Below are 24,506 nucleotides of genomic sequence, written 5' to 3' on the forward strand. Positions count from 1 at the left end.
TTGACTGTTCCTAAAGTTAAAGCTATAACTGTAGAGTAATTATGGTTTGTATGCAGATGTAGTTTATATGCAAGTACTATATTTGTTTTCTTAATTATCAGGTTTACTTGTTAGGATATAATGATTTTTTTTTTTAATTTGGCCCTTAAAATATATGATGTCTAATAAGATTTGTTTCCAAAAAGTACGGAAGGAGGGCCACCTGGGTGGCTCAGTCAGTTGAGTGACTTAGTCTTGATTTTGGCACAATCATGATCTCACCGGTTCAAGCCCCACGTCGGGCTCCGCACTGACAGCATGGAGACGGCTTGGGATTCTCCCTTGTTCCTTCTCTCTTTACTCCTCCTATGCTCACTTTCTCTCTTAAAATAAATAAATAAACAAACAAACAAACTTAAAAAAAGTACAGAAGGAGTGAAGTGGATAGGATTATAGGTGAAGTAAGATTGGCCATCACTTGATACTTTTTGAAGTTGGGTGATGGGTACATGAGGTTCATTATACTATTAGTAGTTCACTAATACATATGTTTAAAGTTCTCCAATAAAATTTGAGTTTTCATTGCCTGGTTGTTTGCTCTACGAGCCTGTTTTCAGTTGATCCTGGCAGATGTTTGTAGACATTGTAGAATAAGGCAGACCTGGGGTTTAAATCTTGGCCTGCCATTTAATAGCCCTATGTCCTTAGACAAATTTCTTTAACCCCTCCTATCCCAGTTTTTTGTTTTCAGAATAAAAAAGTAATAGTCTTTTCTGTATTTTTCTTTTAATAAGATTTGGTGTCATTTTAATACTGTTCCTGTTAGTAATTAAGGATCATTCCCTTTTTATTTGGTTGAGGCTTTTTGTTTTGTTTGCTATTACAAGTAGGGTTAAAATAAATATTTCTATAGGTATGTCTTAGTAAATATTATTTTTGTAAGGGTAAATTTTTAGAGGTAGAATTGGTGAATAAAAGTTCGGCTAGTATTTTTCTCTGGCTAAAATATAGCTTGTATTGATCTTTTTAAAAATTATGTATGGTTAAATTCATTATATGAAAAATTACTCCATCTAACACCATTTAGAATACTTTCTCAGAACTGTATAAAATATCAGCATATTCTGGTTTTGCCTACAATGTAGTTTGCATAATATATATTTCTCTGTCTCTTTACAGTAAATTGTTGAAGACTACTTCACAATTTCCACTTCCTCTGGCTGTTGGTGTAATTGCTTTTGGGTCAGCACACTTATACAGGGTTCCATGCTTTGTTTTTATTCCTCTTTTACTCCATGCGTTATGTAACTTTATGTAAGACTGGATTTAAGGAATGATAAAAATAATTTATATCATTAGAGTCAGTGTTAAGAGGGAATGCACACATCCATGAATGTGGATGACAAGATCCTTTGGAGAAGATAGGTCTATTTTTACAATATTGAAAATAGGAAATTAGTTTTATAATGCTTGAGGAAAATCGTTGAAGCATGGTTTAGTTTTGTGGTATGGCATCTAAGTACTAGTCATTTTTTGAAAAATTAGTAAAAGGATATGGTGGCCACTGTTTTTGAGGACTTCTCTGCATAACAGCTATTCTGGTTGATTGGCCATACTGGGGATCTTCTAAACATTGAGTAAATGTAGCATTGCTTGTAATCTCAACTCAAGCATTCTGCTCATTTCATCAAACTTTCTTCTGAAAAGTAGATTGCTTTGTATTTGCTACAGTATGCATATTGAGAAATCAGTCTTAAAAGACTGATGAAATTCACAACTGTTTGGTTTCCCAAAAATGAGATAACCACAAAAGTCTTTGGTCAGTTTTTGGCAGCCACAGTGATCAAGGCATATCTTTTGTTTTCTTACATCTATGAAAATACAACTTTTAATTTTAAGGAGACATGTTTTCTTGGTAACCAATGCAAGATTAATTAACATAATTTAAACTCAAAATTCAATGAAATTTTCTTGCTGCTTTTCAAATGCAGATCTTATTTTGTACTCTTGGTAAACATCAGGAGACTATTAAAGAAATCTGTTGTTAAATTTAAAGAGAATCCTCCCAAATATTTACTTACTAGCATTGGAGCAGTACAGTTGTCCAGCATATGCCATTTTATTTAATTCATTGACCCCATGGTTGCCAAAAGTGCCTCAGATCATGGTGGATTGTTAACATAACTAAATTCCAGTGGTCAGAAAAAACTCCAGGTTTGCACAAGTTTTGTCTACTGTAGAGAAAAAGCACGATTAAGTGCTGTACCACATTTGATAAATAAAATTATACTATTAATGGAATAACCACTACTCCATTAATAGCGTAATGTATAAACAATATACTTAAATAGATTGGAGGTTTTAGCCACTAGTTTTAACAATGGAATCTTAATTTGCCAAGATGATTACTGTTTCACAGAAAAGAAAGTAATATTTCTTTCATTTCATACTTCGGCTCACTTTTAACTACAAAAGAGTAGATAATAGAGCTAAGTATTTTGCCTTAAGATAGAATAAACTCAGGCTGAGGTGTACTTGGCTCATGGAGCCTTTCCTTTAGATGCATATGCTCTACATAACCCAAAACCTTTTTAAGTAAAGCCCTTAACTCCCAGCAGTACCTGTGAACTTGTGTCTCTGTTAGTACCCAGGAATGTCCTAGAGTACCAGATTCTTTTTATCGGCTATTGCATCTGGATTCCATTACAGTCTCTTAGCTGTTACTGCCTGTGGAGGGTTACCTCACTTCTCTTCTCAGTTATTCCTCAGGTCCTTGCTGTTTTGGCATCATTTGAGGGTTTCAGTGTCGTCTGTGAGGGTTTGTAAATTTGTTTGATTCCGTTGTTTCTCCCAGCCTCATGCCTGTTGTTCAGTATTTATATTTTCACTTACGAAGATCATTGAAGGGAAGTGATAATCTCATAGTAAGACATGGCAAATATTTCAGGTTCTTGTTGATTTGAGAGAGGTAGCAAAGGGATAAAATGCAAAATGCTTGTTTGTTCAGTACCTGAAAGGAAAGATGTCCCATGGCATACCACATGTATATTTAAATAAGGACACATCTGCCTATGTTTTTCTGTTCATATACCCATAAGTTTATGTACATTGTATCTTTGTTTTTTTCACTGATGTATTTCAAGTTATAGGTTAATTGTGTCATTTATTTCTGAATTTAAACATGTTTATATACAGAAAGAACTTTAGAAAATTCATTAATTTGGATCTTCTATTGACAGCCATAACCATGGTGTTTATATGATATAAAGTCTTCTTGTTCAGTCAGGACCATTCATGACTAAAATATAACAAGCTTAAATTTCTCATTTGTGAGTAGGAGATTAGCTTTTTAAAGCAGCAGACTAGGCATATTATATCTCACTAGACAATTTCCACGTAAGTGTAGTTATCAAGTCCTAAAGTCTTATTTATTCCAACAGAATATTTCATTTTAGGGCTATAAAAAGGATTCTAATTAAACATTTTATAAACAACAGGTTGGGTCTTTAGCCATTATGGGTACATATATATACAGATACACACATGCATGCGCGCGCACACACACACACACACACATTTTGACAGAGTCTTTATCAAATCCTGATGCACTTTAAACCCAAATAACTACCAGAGATGAGAAGGTAGGCTCTGTCTGAAAATTAGGGAAATTGATGTTTCTGTCACTTGAGAAAATGAAGGTCCTTTTGCCTCTCAATTATACATTGCTTCTATCATGCTTGCAGCTTATTTTATTAGCTAGTAAAACAGCACAGCTTTATTAGCACTTTTACTAAAAATGAAATTGTTTATTGGCAGTTACAGTGTGTCCAATTTAGCAAACTTCTCAGCTCTAGTACTATAACATTTTTATTTATTTATTTTTTTTTAACGTTTATTTATTTTTGAGACAGAGAGAGACAGAGCATGAACGGGGGAGGGGCAGAGAGAGAGGGAGACACAGAACTGGAAGCAGGCTCCAGGCTCTGAGCCATCAGCCCAGAGCCCGACGCGGGGCTCAAACTCACGGTCCGTGAGATCGTGACCTGAGCTGAAGTCAGACGCTCAACCGACTGAGCCACCCAGGTGCCCCTATAACATTTTTATTTAGAATTTGAGTTTTGAGTAAGTTTTGTGCTTATAAAAATTACTCTTGGACCCTATCATTGGTAACTGCATCAAACATATAGACCGAACAGTAAAAATACTGAGTAATTTCAGTGTTTCTAAAGCCTCAGTTGGAGTTACTACTATTATAACTTGGAACTGATAATACAGTAGAAAACATTAACCTCTTTTTTCTGGATCTTTTGCCAGAAATTAAACAGGTTCTGCTAACTCTTCTTGGTTGTCACCAGAATGAAAATATTTAGAACAGTGGTCCTCAAAAACCATGTGTGCCTCGTTCACATTGATTTTGAGTCTCTTCAGTATATATAGATCATGTATTGATTAGTCATTAATTTTTTTTTCATATTTCGGTCAGATAAATTCACATGTATATAATGAATACCTTTTCTTGATTGAACTACACTACAATCTACATGATTATACAGTAGAGAAAGATAAAGAGCTATATACTAGGCCTAGTAAATTTGTTTGTTGATTTTCCTATCACTCGTATAGATGGTACACGTTTCCACCACACACACACACACACACACACACACACACACACACACACTTAATAAAGACAGATTATCTAATTTGTTCATTCTCTAGTTCTACACTTTTCTTAATGCTTCAGACTTGTCATTCATAACACAGTATATTTATATCACCTCACTGCTCATTAGCACCTCTTACACTAGTGGCCAGGGGAAATAAAAGGAGATAAAACTGATTTTCAGTTTAGTTCTAGAAAGCTGTAGGGAAAATGGGAGGAATTGATTCCTGAATCCCAGGATGATTAATTTCACCTGTATTTTCATCTTGGGCATTAGGTCTGAGTGTAACAGCTTGCTTATTAGGAGGTTTAGTGCAAAACTTTACATTGCTGCATTTGCAATTTTAGTAACCTATTATTAAAATCAGTTGGGAAAAAAATTTTTAGTGTGTTGCAACTTTTTATGATGAGGCATCTGTTGATTATTTTTCATCATTTTTTTTTCAGTGTTACTATCATAGGAAACTAGATACCTTGTGCAGTTTTTCAGGGGGAAGTATTTGGAGAGCATGACACACTTCCAGGAAGTAATAAAAGTATCTTTGTGTTATGCAGGGCACCTCGCGGTCTCAGATAGTGGAGCGTGCAACTCTTGATCTCAGCGTTGTGAGTTTGAGCCCCACATTGGGTGTGGAGATTACTTAAAAATAAAATCTTTAAAAAAAAAAAAAGGATATCTTTATATTACTAAATTAGACCCTGACAGAAAGCTTCCTTGCCTCCCAACGTAAATGTAGAAGGTACTTTTATAAAACAGATGATTGGGAGCTGAAATTTCATCTCACTCTTGTTGAACAGAGGAGACAACATTACCAAGTCTGTAATGGACTTCTTTTTTTACATATTACTCATGCATTTTTTCACAGTAAGTTTCAACAGCCTGAGGAAATAGGAAGTCTGGGAGGCTATTTGTGTCCTTTACGTTTAATAATGATGATAGGAAAGAAAAGTCAGGCCAGTAATCCAAATCTGAATATGTGTACTGTAAATGCTCAAGAATTCACAATTTTGTGATAAGTTATATTATGAATATAGAAGACTGGATTTTGTATATTAATAACAGTTTTAGAACAGAATGAAGTTTGGAAATAGTGAGAATAGACTAACTTGTTATATTAATAGTATAAACGTAACAGTATACCTGAATCAATAATGTCTTTCAAAAGTTAGATGATATTCTAACGTACATCTTGATTACATTGTCTGTAGTTGAAGATTCTGAGTCAAGTACAGGACTTCCTAAAAGTGTTTGTTTTGGCATGTTATGCTGTCAAAAATGAGTATGGTTTGAAATGCCAAGTAACCAATTTCTGACGATTTTGTATAGAACTTGATATGTATGAGTCAGAATTATTCTGTAATGATTCTGTACCTTGTAACTTTGAACACTCGTAAAAAACAGTTAGTGTAAATTTGTTTGCATATTTGAATTTAATCTTAATTTAGGAAGTCTAAAAATTAGCCATTTTTGTAAAGTTCATGTGCTATTTTTTAATGTTATTTTTGCTTTTAGTATTTGTATAGTAGTAATATTACTAGCACTAGTAAAAGATTTATAGACAAAGCATAGAACTATCAACTATTCAAAAGCCTAAATTATAGGCATATTTTGTATTTCATGTTGTACTTGTTTCATATTGGACTTTTTACATCCCTTTTACAGGAAAAAACACATTTGAATTTTTTTGAGCGTAAAACACTACATTGAAAAATATAACTATATTCGTATGGTTAGCAAAACATGCTTTGCCACCAAAGGCTAAATGAAACTGTAAAATACCTCCAGATATTTGTGCCAATGAATTTTTCTTAACATATTGGGGTTAAAGCAGAAATATTATTTTCAGTATTTTACATCTAGGACTTATATTAAATATGTAAATCTTCAAAACTTACATTCCATACTCTAATATTTCTTTGAAAACATGTAATGTGCCATAGTATATTCTATTTTATCTGATTTCTGGGATAATGTTCTCTGGTTTTAGTGGGTTTAAAAGTTATTTTACCCAGTAATGATCTTTTATTAATTAATTGAAGTAAGCATTTGAAGTAATCTTGCTTTATTTATCACAGATTCATTCTGTGTTGTAAAACTTCAAGTTTTGTTGTACAGATCATTTTTTGGTACAGGTGTCTCTTATTTATGTAACAGTGTTTACTGTGAAATTTGTTTTGTCTTCTGTGTATTTCCATTCCCTTTTTAAATCACATGTTTCAAAGGGGAAAATTATCTACTAGATCCTAACTTAGTCCAATGAGATAAACATTTCAAAACACACATTTTAACAGAAAATATAAACAATCAATGGTGTTAATGCTGAAGTGTTAACATTGATGGGTGTTATATTCATGAGAGAAAAGTAGAAAAATGATAGACTCAAAAACATTTTTATCTGATTCGAATTCTTTAATTTCTTCCCTCTGGAAATTCTCAAAAGGAATTTCATTCCTTCATATTATAGTTTTTCCCATTGAATCATGTAATTGATTTAATCATTTATTGTTTCTCTGCCCAGTAATGCTGATGCAGTTTGCAAAAGTAGCCTTGGAAGTAAAGAGGCAAGAGAAAACCAAATATTAAAATGTTTGACTGTGGTGACAGTTTATCCAATTATCTGGTAGTGACTGGATATTAGTAAAAAGATGATGTACAAGACCTAAAATTTCAGTTAACGTTGTTTTTTGGAATGAATTTTTCCTCTGTGTTAAATAATTTTATCCTAAGTAGGAAATACCTGTATTTTAATATAACTATGCTGTCTACAGAATTAAATATGTGTTTGTTGGAATATTGGTAGAAATAAACTCTTCCTCCACTATAGAGGGGGAAAAAACTTTCAATTTTTAGTGTATATAATTTATGAAATTGTATTGTGTATTTATATTTTTAAAAATATATAAATGACTTTAAACGTATTATTTTGAAGTAGTTGTATTACAGTTTCTTAAACTTATGTGACTAACTTGCTTACATACATGCTTACATAAATGTAGCAACGTACCCACGAGAAAATAGACCAAAACTGGATGCGTATTATCACTGTGACCTTGAACTTTTAGTTGTTTGGGATAAAACAGACTGTGCCTTAAAATGATGAAAGGATGCCCTGCAGTTTTATAACTATATTTTATTATGGGTCATCTTCTCAACCTGGCACCAAATTTTTTTCTTTGAAGTTGGTTAAGTAAAATTGTTAAAGTTGACTAGCATTTCCTGTTTTGCTCTAGAAACCTTTAATTTCCAGAGTTCTCATTTTGAATTAAAATTGACTTACATTTCATAGGTGTAGAAAGTAAGCTTGGCTAAAGTTTCTGAAAATAAATTTATTTTAGGAAAATGTGGTGGCACTTCTGTTTTGTATTTATTTACACATGGAAAAATTAATCTTCAAGTATATTTCTTTGTCTTTTTAATGAATAATCTATCAAAGACATGAAGACCTGTACTTATTTTTCCTCAGATTATTGAGGCTCATACTTGAATATTAGAGTTAGTTTACCCAATAACAATTTTTTAGTACTTAAACTCAGATTCATGCAGTATATTTTTAAATATTATTTTCCCCCTTTTCTCTTTTTCTTTTTCCTTCCTAATAATTATTTTTAAGATCTCAAGAAAGAACTGGCTCTAGTTGTTTTTGTTTTTATTTTTTAATGTAAAAACTTGAATTTTTACTGTGCTTATTTAAAATAATTTAAAATAATTTCTATTAAGACAAATTATTCCATTCAGAGGATATCATGGTCTCTGCTAAAAGATACCCCCATCTCTGTGTACTCAGAATTTGTTGTGTATTTTTCAGTTTCAATTTTGAATGTAAACTCAACACATTTCTTCTTCCCATTTCGCCTTCACTACCTGCACCCAGAGACAAAAATCTAGGATTCTCTAAAAATAGGTAGAAAGAAAACATGTCTTTCCTTAGAACATGGTAAAATTGAGGTGAAAGTAGTTTGCCAAGGAAATGTAATAAAATACATGGCTGTCAACCTGCATCTGTGTTTATAGTATAGTTAAAAATTTATAAAGGACAAACTATGTATTATACTGAGATAGACTCAGTAATATTTTATTTGCAAATTGATACTTTTGTCCAGAAAATGCAGTGTATAGTAACAATACTTAGTGCAAAGGAATTTGTCCTATGGCATATACTGGAAAATGATTGTTACCTTGCAGATTTTTCCTTTTAAGCATGCCTGATCTTCTCCAGTGCTTTGTATAATATATGGTGTATGAAATACACAAATGTGATTTTGTGTGTATTTTTTAAATGATAATAAGTAACATTATTACATTTAACTGGTTGTAATTCACAAAAAGTGCTATTTATTATACTCTGTAGAGTGTTGTGTATGTTTTCATGTGTGTTTTGGCATTATGGTGTGGAGTTTAATGAATATTTGCCTTCAGTCTTTCCTCAGGTATTAATGTGTAGCAATTTTTGGTGCTTTCTTTTTAAATCTGTCATAATCTGGTGTTTTGAATGTTCAACAATAAATTTGGTGAACAAGGGCATGTGGTGCAGAGATTGTTTGCCAGTTCACATACTCCACAATACCATCTCAGGAGAAAATCCTTCAAGATTACTTCTTTACAGCACATCTGGATTTCAGAAATTTGAAGGCCTATGCATGGCACATAATGACACATTACAGGTAAATATTGGAAGCCAGATAAATTCTAAGATTTCCCAAGTTGGTATTTTGTAGCATTTGTATGGACATCTCATGGTTCATGTTCCATTTTTAAGGAATTGAACAGTTACAATCTCTCCCAAATACAGGTTTCTCACAAAGATCATGCTTTCAGCTTTTCTTATGCTAACTTGATATATGTTCTTAAGTGACCATTTTCTCAAATTACATGAAAATGAGAATGATCTAAACAGTTTGTAAACAGATTCCCAGGTCACCCTAACACTACTAAATTTGATCTATAGGGAAGAAACCTGGGGTTCTGTTTTGTGTTCCAAATAGTAATTCTTAAACTTTGCTCTAGTCAATAAAATTAACTTGCTAGGGCTCCTAGAAGCATCTAGAAAGACTGTCCTTAGGATTATAAGATGCCAAAAGAGACACTACATAATTTGAGAGTTTAGTATAGACTTAAACTTCACTAAGAATGGATGAGAGGAGTTAAAAATGAGGCAGGACATCTTTTGAGGGACAAGTGGTACACTCTCCCTCTGATGAGAAGAGTGTTTTCTAAACTCTTATAATCAGCATCTCTGCATATATCAACATTTACAAATCATCTGCACGTATTAACGTTGTATATGTTATTACTAAATAAACCCTGAAAAGTAAATTTTTAAAAATGAAAAATATACAGCTAGAAGTTTTAATAGTTTCCCTTGGGCCTTTAAAGGATTATCTTTAAACCACCAAATGTAGAGGCCACTGGAGTATACAAAATGAAAGCTTCATAAATCATTCCCACTAGTTTTTCTCCCTTTTTTGAATAACCACTTCATCTTCACTCCCTTTCACTGCTGCATAGCAGTGAAAAATTTAATGGCTTTCAACAACACCTGTTTGCACACAATTATCTAGGTCAGAAGTCTGAGTACAGACTACCTGGGTTTTCTGCTCAGAATCAAACTTCTGAAACCATGGTATCAGCTGGGACTATCCAAGTTATCCTATCTGGTATATTCAGGTTGTTAGGGCTAAGGTTCCTCTTTTTTTGCTGGCTGTTGACAGAGTGCTGTTTTCTGAGCTCCCCAGTCTGCCTGCTATGTGGCCCTTCACAAAATGGCAATTTGCACCTTCAAGATGAGTAGAATTACTTTAACATTTTGAGTGTCTTCAACTTTCTCTCTGACCTTTAGACCCAGATGGAGAGGGCTCATGTGAGTAGCTCAGATCCATTGCGGTAATTTCCCTTTTGATTCACTAGAGACCAACCTTACATCTGCAGAATCCCATTTGCCACATAAGATAACATACTCCTATTCCCATCATACTCAACAAGTTCCATCCACACTCAAGGGGCATGGATGATAGAAGACGGGTGCACTAATAGATGAGAATCTTGGGGCCATTTTAGAAGTCTGCCTAGCATGCATATCAAGGAACAAAAGTCTTTTTCATAATTGCTATACTTAAGTAATATTTGATTCCATAGTTCTTTTTTTTATTTAAAAAGAAAAGTTCAGGGGCACCTGGGTGGCTCAGTCGGTTAAGTGTCTGAGTTTGGGTCAGGTCATGATCTCGTGATTCATGGATTCCAGCCCTGCGTCTGGCTCTGCTGACAGCTCAGAGCCTGAAGCCTGCTTCAGATTCTGTCTCCTTCTCTCTCTGCTCCTCCCTTGCTCATGCTCTGTCTCTCAACAATAAATAAATGTAAATAAATAAGTTCAATGTTCATTTTTGAGAGAGAGACAGTGTATGAGCAGGGGAGGGGCAGAGAAGAGAGGGAGACACAGAATCCAAAAAAGGCTCCAGGCTCCAAGCTGTCTGCACAGAGCCTGAGGCAGGGCTTGAACTCATGAACCAGGAGACCATGACCTGAGCCGAAGTCAGACATTCAACAGACTGAGCCACCCAGATGCCCCATAGTTCTTTTTGTTTGTTTATTCATTCTTGAGAGAGTGCGTGGGGGAGGGGCAGAGAGAGGGAGACAGAATCCAAAGCAGGCTCCAGGCTCTCTCTCCTCTTTCTGCCCCTCCTGTGCTCACATGCTCACTCTCTTTCTCTCTCTCTTTCAAAATAAATAAACAAACATACGTTTGAAAAGAAAGAAACTTGGTTTACGCCTTTTAGAAAAAAAAACTATACAATCTAATTGAATTTTAAAATAGGAATGTGTAGCATTCACTGCATTTAAAAATCTTTGTTGTAACTGGGGCACCTGAGTGGCTCAGCTGGTTGGGCATTGGACTCTTGATTTTGGCTCAGGTCGTGATCTCACAGTTGGTGAGATTGAGACCCACATTGGGCTGTGCAGAGCCTGCTCAGAATTCTCTCTCCCCCTCTCTTTGCCCCTCCCTCCTGCACACATGCTCGCTCTCAAAATAAATAAACACTTTAAAAAAATCTTTGTTCTAACAAATATTTAAGTGGAATTAATAAAAAAAATTAGTTATAAATCACAGATCCACAGAGTACTGTAAAAGGAAATGTGGTTGTTTTAGACAATGATCTCCAAACTTTGATTAAACACTGATATTAAAAATTTTTGAACTTCCCCCGCCAAAATACTACTATACTAATATGTAAATAGAAAATTTAGAATGACATTTTTTAATGTATTGCTACTTAAAGATTTATAATATCAATAGCTAATATCTCAAGGCAGAAAATATATTCATGGCAACAGTCAATATAAGTTGATTTTTTCAAACCTTGATTAAAGTAATTTTTTAATTTTTTAATTTATTTTTGAGAGAGAGAGACAGAGGGCGAGCAGGAGGAGGGGCAGAGAGAGAAGGAGACAGAATCCGAGGCAGGCTCTAAGCCCCACACTTCAACAAAGAGCCCGATGCAGGGATCGAACCCATGAACTACAAGACCATGACCTGAGTCTAAGCCGGACGTTTAACCAGCTGAGCCACCCAAGTGCTCCTAAACCTTGATAATTTTAAATGAAAAGTAATTTTTTGTTGTACATGATATTAGTATCAGGTGTACAAGGTCATGATTTAATACTTCTGTGCATTATGAAATGGTCACCACAGTAAGTCTAATTACCATTTGTCACCATACAAATTTTTTACAATATTATTGACTATATCCACTGTGTTGTATATTACATCCTTGTGTCTTATTTTATAACAGTAAGGTTATATCTCTTAATCTTCACCTATTTCGGCCATCCTCCCACCCCTCTCCCCACTGGCAACCATCAGTTTGTTCTCTGTATATGAATCTCTTTCTGTTTTGTTCATTTGGGTTTTTGGGTTTTTTGTGTGTGTGTTTGTTTGTTTTTAGATTCCATATATAAATGAAATCATAGGGTATTTGGCTTTCTCTGACTTACTTTATTCAACATAATGCCCTCTAGGTCCTTCCATGTTGTCACAAATGGCAAGATTTCATTCTTTTTATGGCTGAGTAATATTCCCTTGTGTGTATGTGCGTTTGTCTTTTTCTGACTTATTTAACATGATATCCTTCAGTTCCATCCATATTGTCACAAATAGCAAGATACCATTCTTTTTTATGGCTAATATTCTCAAATATGCATATGTGTATATATCACATCTCCTTTATGCATTCATCTATCAATGTACATTTAGGCTGCTTCCATATCCTGGCTATTGTAAGTAATGAACATAGGGGTGCATACTTTTTTTCAAATTAGTGGGTTTTTTTTTTTAATATCTAGAAGTGGAATTGCTGGATCATATGGCAGTTCTATTTTTAATTTTTTTTTTAGGAATCTCCATACTATCTTATATAATGAATGAACCAATTTGCATTCCTACCAAAAATGCAGAAAGGTTCCATTTACTCCATATCCTTACCAATACTTACTTCTTGTCTTTTGATAATAACCAGTCTGACAGGTATGAGGTGATATCTCATTGTGGTTTTAATTTACATTTTCCTGATGGTTAGTGGTATTGACCATCTTTATGTACCTGTTGGCAATCTGTATGTCTTCTTTGGAAAAAATGTCTATTCAGGTCCACTTCCCACTTCTTAGTTGGATTGTTTTTTGATACTGAGTTGTATGAGGTCTTTAAATATTTTGGATGTTAACTCCTTATTGAATATGTCATTTACAAGCATCTCCTCCCATTCAGTAGGTTGCCTTTTCATTTTGTTGATACTTTACTTCACTGTGCAAAAGGTAGTTCCATTTGTTTATTTTTGTCTTTGTGGTCCTTGCCTGAGGAGACAAATCCAAGAAAATATTTTTAAGACTGATGTCGGAGAGTTTACTACTCTATTTTCTTCAAGGAATTTCATGGTTTCAGATCTCACATTTAAGTCTTCAATTCATTTGAGCTTATTATTGTATGTGGTATAAGAAAGTGGTCAGATTTCATTCTTTTGCGTGGAGCTGTCTGGTTTTCCCCATCGTATGTTCTTGCCCTCTTTGTCATAGATTAACCATATAAGCATGGGTTTATTTGGGGGCTTTGTATTCTGTTCATTAATCTATCATGTCTGTTTTTGTGCCAGTACCATACTGTTTTGATTACTATAGCTTTATAGTAGAGTTTGAAATCCAGGCATGTGATAACTCCAGCTTTATTCTTTCTCAAGATTGTCTTGACTGTATGGTGTCTTTTGTAGAAAGGAGTAACTTTTTGTCAAGTCTTATTATTGGTTTTAATTCCTAATAAGCCTGATAAGAGGGTAGAAATGTTAGCACTGATATTTTCTTTTGTTGGTTTGTGTTCACATTCTAGTATCATCTTCAACTTTTTGTTGTAAGTAGTAATCTCTTATAAGGAGTGTTTTTAAGCTCCTTATTTGTGATAGTTAAAAGCAGATACCATGATAAGTATTTAATAACATAATCCATGAATCCTTTAACTGGCTCACATATACTGCAATGTTATAAAATGTTTGAAGTGAATGAAGAAATTAAACAACTAGTAATGTGCCCTGTCACTTTCACCCGTGCTGTAGAATTCCTCGTCTTCTCCCAGCACATATCCCACACGCTTTCTATAATTTGCTCTGATAAAGTTTGTGAAGCCATTGTTAGCAATCCTTGTATAAAATGTCCCTATATTAATCTGTTAGATTAAAAACCTGAAAATGAATTTGGTTTTCCTCTCACATTTCACTGGGTTGTCTTGCACACCACTTAATGCACACAACCCCCTTTGGAGAAACTTAGTTTAGAATATATTTCGTAACCCTTTGAGGTTGTCTTTGGTAAGTTTTAATATCTATATTTATGTTCTCATGAAAGCAAAAATGAGATTTCTGGATCAGGAACAGACTATTCTTACTTAAAGCAGTATACACATTGGTTCCCCTTGCCCCATTCTTTCTCCTTCAGGGCAATGTGAGGAGAGCCAGGTTAACTCTGTATGTGCAAAAGGGTTTTTTTGTTTTGTTTTGTTTTGTTTTTTGTTTTGTTTTGTTTTGAACCAGGGAGATGAACCCTGAAATTAGGAATCTGGAAGTTTATATAAGCTACACACTGCCTCCTTTCCCCTCCTGAGAGAAGAAAAGTCTTTGCTTCCAAATGTTTTACAATTCTGGAATGTAAACAAATTGCTTCAGGTTTTATCTCCCCATAAAATGTAAACATGTGGCTGTACCAAACAGGAGGCAAGGAGAAATGGAGCACTGAAGAGTAGATATTTCTGGGGAAAGGAGACATTATCTTTATAGCCTGTCTGTTTCTTTTGCTCAGGAAGCCAAATTATGTTGAAACATGGAAATATTCATGAAGCATTGTTGCCTTAATAGTCTTAGCGGGGTATGGAAATAATGCCTCACTCACTCCTGGCATTACTTTTAGGCACACTTAATGTCCAGATGAATTGAGTAGGACAACTTAAGTGTCATGACATATAATCCTCCAGTGGTGCTCTGTTGGGTACAGTAGGCAGGAAGGAAACTGGTGGAGCCAGCATTGAGGAGGTCTTCTAATACTGAAGCTTATAAGAATCTTTATTTTTAAAAAAAGATTCATGGTAAATATAGTATGCAGGATAGAAGGGAAATGGATGAGGCAAGGAGAGGGAGATCGTTTATGAGGCCACTATAAAATTTGGAATGCTAGTGGGGCACCTGGCTGGCTCAGTGGGTAGAGCATACGGCTCTTGATATTGGGGTCGTGAGCTGAAGCCCCACGTTGGATGTAGAAATTACATAATAAAAAATATTAAAGTTAAAAACTTCTGGAATGCTACTAATAGTGGTCTAAACTGGGGTAGTAGCCAGAAAGGAGAGTGCACCAGTGTAGGATGATCATAAAGTGGTGGACTTTTTAGGGGTTAGCAACGAATTAAATGTGGTAGGCAAGCTTCTCTTTGTGTTACGTTTAACCTGGGACCTTGCCAGACTCACATGATGCGAAGAACCACTAACAATTAAAATGTAAGATGCTGCCAGCCAGCGGCCTATCTTAATTTTCATTATCTACAAGATCTTAGGTACCATAACTACAAGGGAGGGAGTGGAGAGTGGATTTTTTGAATTGCCATTTTGTTCTTTCTTCATCTTGTTCCAGTACCATACAGTTTTAAATTAACTTTTTAAAGAAAGAAGCCCATTGTCCCAGTGAGACTATAAGGCAGTAAGTTCTTCAGGTGCCAGAATACAACTAACTGGAATCCTTAATCAGAAATATATGATGTAATTGAACTTTAAAAGAGAAGAAATTATAGGAAAATTAAAGGAAATAAGTGATTTTTTTTTTTACTAAAAACATTCCACACTGTATTGTGGGGTTTGTTACAGACTGCTTTGTCACCTATAATTTAGCAGATACTCATTGAGTACCTGTTGTACCAGAATCCATGCCAGACACATTCACATTTAGCTTCTCATTTCATTCCCTTAGAGGGAAGATGATTATCCCCACATTACAGGAAAGGATCTAGTATCAGAGGAAACCATTTACCCATCATAGAATTCAAAGCAGATTGTCTATCTAAGAAAGAGTTCTTTCCACTGAAGACGTGCAATGCATATTAATCCTCACTTCCTACTCTCAGAATCTTTCCTGACCTTACTAGTGATTCCTCTTGCCTTAGAGACAAAAGTTTCCAATGATCTTACCCCAGCCTTTTTTTCTTTTTTTAAGTTTACCGATTTATTTTGAGAGAAAGAGAGCGCAAGTGAAGGGGAGGGGTCAGAGAGAGAGGGAGAGAGAGAATCCCAAGCAGGCTTCGTGCCCAATGTGGAACCTGATTCTGGGCTCAATCTCACACCTGTTAAGATCATGACCTAAGCCAAAACCAAGAATCGGACACTGAACTGTTTGAGCCACCCAAGTGCCTTCCCCAGCCTTCTTTGTTACTCTTCCTATACTTTTCCTTAAAGATTTCCTCTAACTCTGTGAGTCTGACATTATTTTTTTGATGGATGATTCACCAAGTCAGACACTTTCCCCCTCAACTCCATATCTAAGTAACTCTGAGTCAATGGCAGTATATTTAGCCTCCCTGAGACTAAATATTCATCCCTAAATTATGGCTAGTAATATTTTACAAACCTGGCATGAGGACTAAGTGAGATAATAGTCAAATGTACCTGACACCTAGTGGGTGCTAGAGAAATGATCAGTGATTTCTTCCTAGTTCTCCAATCTCTAGCTTCTCTAAACTAAACAAATCCGTTTCAACTCACTGTTGAAATTTAGCCTTACAACTTCTTTCCCTCCCTAATTAGCAACTCTTTAGTTTCCAAATTTCTGTTAAATCTTCCCCATTTACACAAATTGAAAACCCACTTATTTTGATTTCTTGTTTACTATGTGCAATAATTTCTCCGTTGCTTACCACGTGCAATCAGTTATTAAGCCCTAATCAATCCACCACTTTAGGGTCACCCTTATATTGGTACACTCCTTTGTGGCTCCCACTGTCGTTCCGACTGTCATTACCAGCATTCCACATTTTACAGCAGGTTCATAAATGATCTCTCTCCTTGTCTCATACACTTTACTTCTAACCTGCATGTTATTTTGCCATTCATCTTTTATTAAACAGCAAATTAGTATTATCACTCTTGTGTAAAACCTTTTATTCTTCCCGCTATGTTCTTTAAGATACAGTACAAACTCCTTCTTTTGACCGCTTGACCAATCTACATTTCCAGTCCTTCTACCATTTTCCAGACACCCATCTCCTCCCCACACAAACTGTTTGAGTTAGGATTAGTTTGCAAGAAACAGAAAATCTGACAAACAGTTGCTTCAAGTAGAAAGTTGAGGATAAGTCTCCCTGAAGTCATCAAGAGCTAAAGCTCCTTGTAGCCCATCAGTTCTCCATCCTTAATGTGTGGCTTTCTTGACAAAATGGTGGCTACATGATATTTCCATTTGAAGAGGAAGGAGGGGAAAAGAACAAAAGGAGCTCTGCTTTTATTTATAAAAGATTCTCTCTCTCTCATCCCTTTTCCACCTCAGAGGCTTCTGTCTACAGCTCACTGGCCAGAATGATATCACATGGCCACTAAGGAATACAAGGGAGACTGGAAACAAGTTTTAAGTTGGCTATGTTGCCTCCCCAAACAAATACGTCTAAGAAGAAAGATGTGTTAGTCTGTTTGGCTACGATGACTGAATACCACAGACTGGGTGCCTAAAACAAGTTATGGAGTCTGGAAAGTCCAAAATCAATGTGCTGGCGTATTGGAGATTAGGGATTCAACATATGAATTTCGGGGGAACACAATTCAGTCCGTAGCAAAAGGGATAAAAGGAAGCAACAAGTAGGATCTGCCACACAAGCAAAGTGGGCTACTGTATCTTCTTTAAGTATCTGCTGCCTTTTGCTACTTTTCTGCCTTTGCTTAAGAACTTCCTTCCCACGGGGCCCCTGGGTGGCTCAGTCAGTGAAGTGCCAGACTTTGGCTCAGGTCATGATTTTGCAATTCATGAGTTCAAGCCCCATGTCAGGCTCTGTGCTACAGAGCCTGGAGCCTGCTTCGGATTCTGTGTCTCCCTCTCTCTGCCCCTCCCCTGCTCGTGCTCTCTCTCTCTCAAAAATAAACACTAAAAAAATTTTATACCTTCCCACAACTCTGTTGTCAAATTTTTCTTCACAAAAATCATCAACTGCTACAGTCAGAACTAATCTACTTGTCCCTACTTCCAGCTCTTACTGTCATAGTTCCATACCCTGTGAGAGTCATCACATTAGGTGTTGTGTGCTTTTTCTGTGCAGCTCTTGATAGTGACATTTATTTGACATGTCTACATGTCAGGTGCTGTGCTCCCAACTTTATATGTATCATTTCTAATTTTTATGACAGCTGCAAAGTAAGATTACTAAACGAATGAGGAAATTGAGGTGCAGAGTGATGAGATAATTTGCCAGGGAATGGCAGAGCTCAGTTTTGAGCATGTTAAATTTGGTTCTGAAACCCTTTCTACCACACCATAGTATTTCTCCAAGTAGATTGTCTGATCCTAGAAGGCAGGAATTTTATCTCATTCCATATGCCACCTCTTTGTATTCCCACACTTAGCAATGCATATTTCACATCGTGGAAATTTGCTCAATATTTTTTTAAGTTTTTTTTTAATGTTTATTTCTGAGACAGAGAGAGACAGAGCATGAGTGGGGGAGGGGCAGAGAGAGAGGGAGACACAGAATCTGAAGCAGGCTCCAGGCTCTGCGCTGTCAGCACAGAGCCTGATGTGGGGCTTGAATTTACGGACTGTGAGATCATGACCTGAGCCAAAGTTGGTCGCTTAACCAGCTGAGCCACCCAGGCACCCCTGCTCAATGTTTTTTAATAAACAATAGTAACAATGACCCAAGATACCTCAAAAACCTAATTTAATAAAAAACAATTATGTTCATAACAAATTGCCTATGTGTTGATAAGTGTTGAAGCTGAGTGATAAGTAACATGGGTTTGCATTATTCTATTCTCTTTACCTTTGTATATGTTGGCGTTTAATATAATAAAAAATAATTATGGTCTAAATATTATATTCACTAGTAGATTAATATATTTAGAAAAACTCAGAAGTTATTTTTTAAATTTATTTCTGAGTAATTTATTTAGGTATATATACACAATGGAATATTACTCAGCCATGAAAAAATGAAATCTTGCCATTTGCAACATGTTTGGAGCTAGAGTGCATTATGCTATGTGAAGTAAGTCAGCCAGAGAAAGGCAAATACTGTCTTTTTGCTTATGTGGAATTTAAGAAACAAACGAGCAAAAGGGAAAAAGAGAGCGCGAGAGGCAAACCACAAAACAGACTCTTAACTGGAAAAAAACTGACAGTTACCAGAGGAGAATTGGGTGGGGAGATGGGTGAAATAGGTGATGGGGATTAAGGAGTGGCCTTGTGATGATCACTGAGTGTTGTATAGAAGTGATGAATCACTATATTGTACACCTGAAACATACAACACTGTTTATTAAGTGGGATTTAAATAAAAACTTAAAAAAATAAATTTAGTTTTAAAAAAATAGAAATAATTGAAAACAGTTTTTCTTTTATCAATTACCCTAGCTAATTCTAATGGATTATTATCTGTGGTTATCCATATGTGTAAGATTATACATTTTAATCCCAAAAGCAACCACTGAAATAATAATCCAAATAGGTACAGCTAAGATGCTAGTGGAGAAGTTAAAATAGAAATTTAAAAATATTTTAAAAGCCCAAAGCATAAAGAAAAACTTGATAAATTGGACTTCACCAAAAATAACAACTTCTGTTCTTCAAAATATCATGTTAAGAAAATGAGAAGATAATTCACAAGTGTGAAGAAAACAAACACATACCTGATAAACAACTCGCATCCAAAATGTATAAGGAACTCTCAAAGTATAGCAATAAGAAAATAAACCAATTTATAATTAACAAAATACAAGACTGCATCACTCAGGGGTCAGAGCATTGGTCTTGTAAAATTAGCAAAATACGTAAGTAGATCTCACAGAGAAGATATATGGATGGCAAAGTAAACACATGAAAAGATGGGGCACCTGGGTGGCTCATTCGGTTAATTGTCCAACTCTTGATTTTGGCTCAGGTCATAATCTCAAGATTTGTGGGATCTAGCTCCATGTCAGGCTTTGCACTGGGTGTGGAGCTTGCCTAAGAGTCTCTCTCTCTCCCTCTGCCTGTCCCCCCTTTCTAAAAAAAATACATAAAATAAAAAATAAAAATTAAAGAAAGAAAAGATGCTCAACATAGTCATGGAGTAAATGCAAATGATAACTACAATACCTAAAATAGAAAGTTTCAAAAACTGGCAATACCAAGTGCTAGTGAGGATTTGAAATAGCTAGAATTCTTACGCACTGCTGGTGGGAATGCAAAATGTTATGTCATTTTGTACAAAGTTTGGCAATTTCTGATAAAGTTAAACATGCATTTACCATATGAACCAGAAATACCATTCCTATATTTGCTCAAAAGAAATGAAAACCTATGTCCATATGAAGACCTGTAAGTAGATATTTATACCAGCTTTGTTAATAATTTCCCCAGATGGGAAGCAAGCAAGGTTATCTGTCACCTGGGACATGGGTAGAAAAATTGTGGCACACCCATTAAAATGGACCATTACTTCACCCCCACAAAAAACGGGAAAGTGAACAGCTGATACATGAAATAATATTGACGAATGTCAAACACATTATGGTAAGTGAAAGATCCCATACTGGATGATTCTACTTTTATGACAGTCAGTAAAAAGGAAAACTACAAACAAAGCAGATGAGTGGTTACAGGGACTCCAAAAGGGCTTGAGGGAATTTGAGGAAGTGAGGGAGATGTTCTAAATCTTGATTGTGATGATGGTTACAAAACTATAAGCATTTGTTAAAATTCAGGGAACTGTTCATTAAGAATAATATGTAAGTTGCATATTAATAAGCCTGACTAAAGAAATTAAAACTTACAGGGACTCCAAAAGGGCTTGAGGGGATTTGAGGAAGTGAGGGAGATGTTCTAAATCTTGATTGTGATGATGGTTACATAACTATAAGCATTTGTTAAAATTCAGGGAACTGTTTATTAAGAATAATATGTAAGTTGCATATTAATAAGCCTGACTAAAGAAATTAAAACTTCCCACAAAGAATACTCCAGGACTAGATTATTTCAGTGGTAAATTATATTGAACTTTCAATTCTATTGAACTTTGAGTAACACCAATGTTGTACAGCTCTTGCAGAAAGTGAAAGAGAAGATGCCACTTTCCAAATCATTTTATGAGGCAACTGTAGCCTAAAAGCAAAGCATGACACAGAAATTACCGACCAGCATTCCTTTTTAAGATGGATGTGAGCATCCTCAACAAAATGCTAGCAAATCAAATCCAGCAATATATAAAAAGTTCTCAGGAATGTACAAATGGACTACTAAGACTAATAACTTAATATAGCAAGACCACAGAATACAAGGTCAATCAATATACAAAAAAAAAAAAATTTGTATACATTAAAAGCATTGGGGATACCTGGCTGGCTCAGTCAATAGAGCATGTGACTCTTGATCTCAGAGTTGTGAGTTCAAGCCCCATGTTGGGTGTAGAGATTACTTAAAAAAAATAAAATCTTAAAAAAAAAAAAGGATCAAGCAATTATAAAATAATTTTAATAAAATGCCATTTATATATCACAAAAATAAGATACAGAGGAATAAATTAAAATATGTATGAGACCTCTACACCAACAGCTACAAAATATTGCTTAGAGAAAAATTTAAAACACTAATATAAAGAGAAATATAGTATTCAATGATTGGAAGACTTGCTATTTTTAAGATGTCATTTTCCTCCAAAATGATATGTAGATTAAATGCATTCTCAATCAAAATACCAGCAGGCTTTTTTTTTTTAATCTACAAGCTGATTCTAAAATTTATAAGGAAAAACAATTTTGAATAGTCACCACAATTTTAAAAAAGAATCACACTACTTGATTTCAAGACTTACTGTAAATCTACACAAATCAAGGCAGTTTGGTGTCGGGGAGAGGATGAATACAACAGTGGAACAGAACATTTTTATTGTCAATTGATTTTGGCGAAGGTGCCAAAACACTAATGGGGGGAAAGAGTCTTTTCAACATATAGTGCTAGAATAAATGGACAGTTACCTGGGAGGAAAAAATAAATGTGGATCCTTCCTCACATCACACACAAAAGTAATCTGAGGTGAATCATAAATATAAATGTAAAAACTAAACTTAAAAGCTTCTAGAAGAAAATATAAGAATAGTTTGTGACATGATAGAAAGCAAAGGTGCTTAGACAGTAAAGAAAGCAACATGATTTAAAATTTGGCAAATTATACTTCATCACAATTAAAGTCTTCTCATCAAAAGATATCATTAAGAAAATATACTGAACCACCTGGATGATTCAGTCAGTTAAGTGTCTGACTCTTGATTTCGGCTTGGGTCATGGTCTCACAGTTGGTGAGTTCGAACCCCGTATCAGGCTCTGTGCTGACAGTGTGGAGCCTGCTTAGGATTGTGTCTCCCTCTCTCTCTGTCCCTCCCCTCCCTGCTCGCTCTCTATCTCTCTCTCAAAATAAATAAAAATAAACTTTAAAAAAGAAGCAGAAAAAGAAAGAAAATATACAGGCAAACCACAGACAGAGAAACATACTTCTGATAATGGGATTGTTCTCAGAATATGTAAAATACTTATGTAACTCTATCATAGAACCTCAAATAACCCAATTTTTACAAGTGGAATTTTTTTTAAAGTCATCAGGAAATATTTTAGCAGAAACTTAGAATGTCCTCACTGCCACTTGGGAGCACATTACTGTGGGAGGATTAAGGTGAAATCATCTCTGATGCCAAGATTTCGGGTAGATTATCTCAGGGCCAGACTTACCCAATGAATGCACGTTTGAAGGGAGGAGGAAAAGTTTTGCTATTCAATTTTGCTTAAAATAACTGGATGATATCTTATGCATCTAGAGTACTAATAAAAAGCTCCCAGAATACTAGGAACTAAACATTTGGGGGGTGGGGAGCTGTTTGGGGTTTTTTTTGGAGGGAAGAGAGTTTGTTGATTTTTAAAAAATAGAACAACAGTTCACTGGTTCTATTTCAGAGCTCACAATTGATGAATAGCACCAAGAAGAGAATCATTTGCCCATTATGCCCCAAAACATCCAAAGATATGCTCATCTAAATTGTCCTCTATTTTTCCCTTCTCTGAAACTACTCTCTTTATCATGTGAAATATATGCCTGGAAATTTAGGTAATATTTTAAGAATGGCTTTTCTTCCAAATACTTACCTAATTTTATTAATGGGTTAAAATATGTGGTCCATTACAAAATCATGTGACTCATGGATAGGGTCTTATCTAATTTAATGGTCTAAGATGGATCCTTATTTTCATTCCTTCTGTATCAAAAAAAAACCAAAAAAAACAAACAAAAAAAAAAACAACCCACAACATCTAGTTTTATTCACATAAAACTCAGGTTCCTGATAGACCTTTCAATCCAAATCTATTTTGTATTGTGAATTGGATGACAAGAAGCTCCACCTTTCTCAAAAGGGAATAAAGAATTTAGATCCAACTTCTATGTCTGTCCATGTTCAATGTATTCAGGAGAAGCTAACACAGTTATAGTGAGTTATTGGGTCTTCCTCCTTCATGATTGGCCCGACATCCTAACACCTCTTGTATTAGTTTTCCCGTGGCTACTGCCACAGACTGCTAGACGTAGGTAGCCTAAAACAACAAAAATTTATGCTGTCACAGTTCTGGAGGCAAGAAGTCTGAAATCAGTATCAGTGAACCAAAATCAAGGTGTGGACAGGGCTACACCTCTGGAGGCCCTGGAGGAGGCCCTCCACCTCCGGAGGAGTCTTCCTCTGGAGACTGTAGGGAAGAATCAGTTACTTTCTTCTTTGAGCTTCTGGTGGTTGCATGCATGCTTGGATTGTGGTCTCAACTCCAGAACAATATTTCCTTTTTTTTTTTTTGCAACAGGTAGGTTGAATATTAAGTTATACTTTACTGGTCCTTTGAATATTCAAGTCAAATCAATAAATATCTATTGGTCAGCTATAGTTATCTCTTCTCTTTTCATTAAAATATGACAAGTTATACACTTTAGATTAACAATACAAATAGAAATGTAACAAAGCTTCAATTTCAAAAGAACATTATAATAAGCTAAGCTTCAGTTTTACCTAAAGAATTATTAATTCCATAAATATCTGTGATATGTTTGCCTACTGTATATCAGGCATTATGCCAGTGATA

The 24,506-nt window shown here is 35.1% G+C and overlaps 1 protein-coding gene across 2 annotated transcripts in view; it reads left to right on the forward strand.

Annotated features, from left to right (window-relative positions):
- The window catches only part of PGAP1 (post-GPI attachment to proteins inositol deacylase 1), a 94,420-nt gene extending 75,583 nt beyond the window's left edge, over nt 1–18,837 (forward strand). For both annotated transcript variants that reach the window (XM_060622765.3, XM_060622766.3), the window contains one exon: nt 1,159–18,837. In XM_060622765.3, coding sequence (XP_060478748.1) covers nt 1,159–1,297 — 139 coding nt within the window. In that variant the 3' untranslated portion in view covers nt 1,298–18,837. The remainder of the gene's footprint in view (nt 1–1,158) is intronic.
- The last annotated feature ends 5,669 nt before the right edge of the window (nt 18,838–24,506 follow it).

The sequence above is a fragment of the Panthera onca genome, chromosome C1, assembly GCF_046562875.1.
Source record: "Panthera onca isolate mPanOnc1 chromosome C1, mPanOnc1 haplotype 2, whole genome shotgun sequence".
NCBI lineage: Eukaryota > Metazoa > Chordata > Mammalia > Carnivora > Felidae > Panthera > Panthera onca.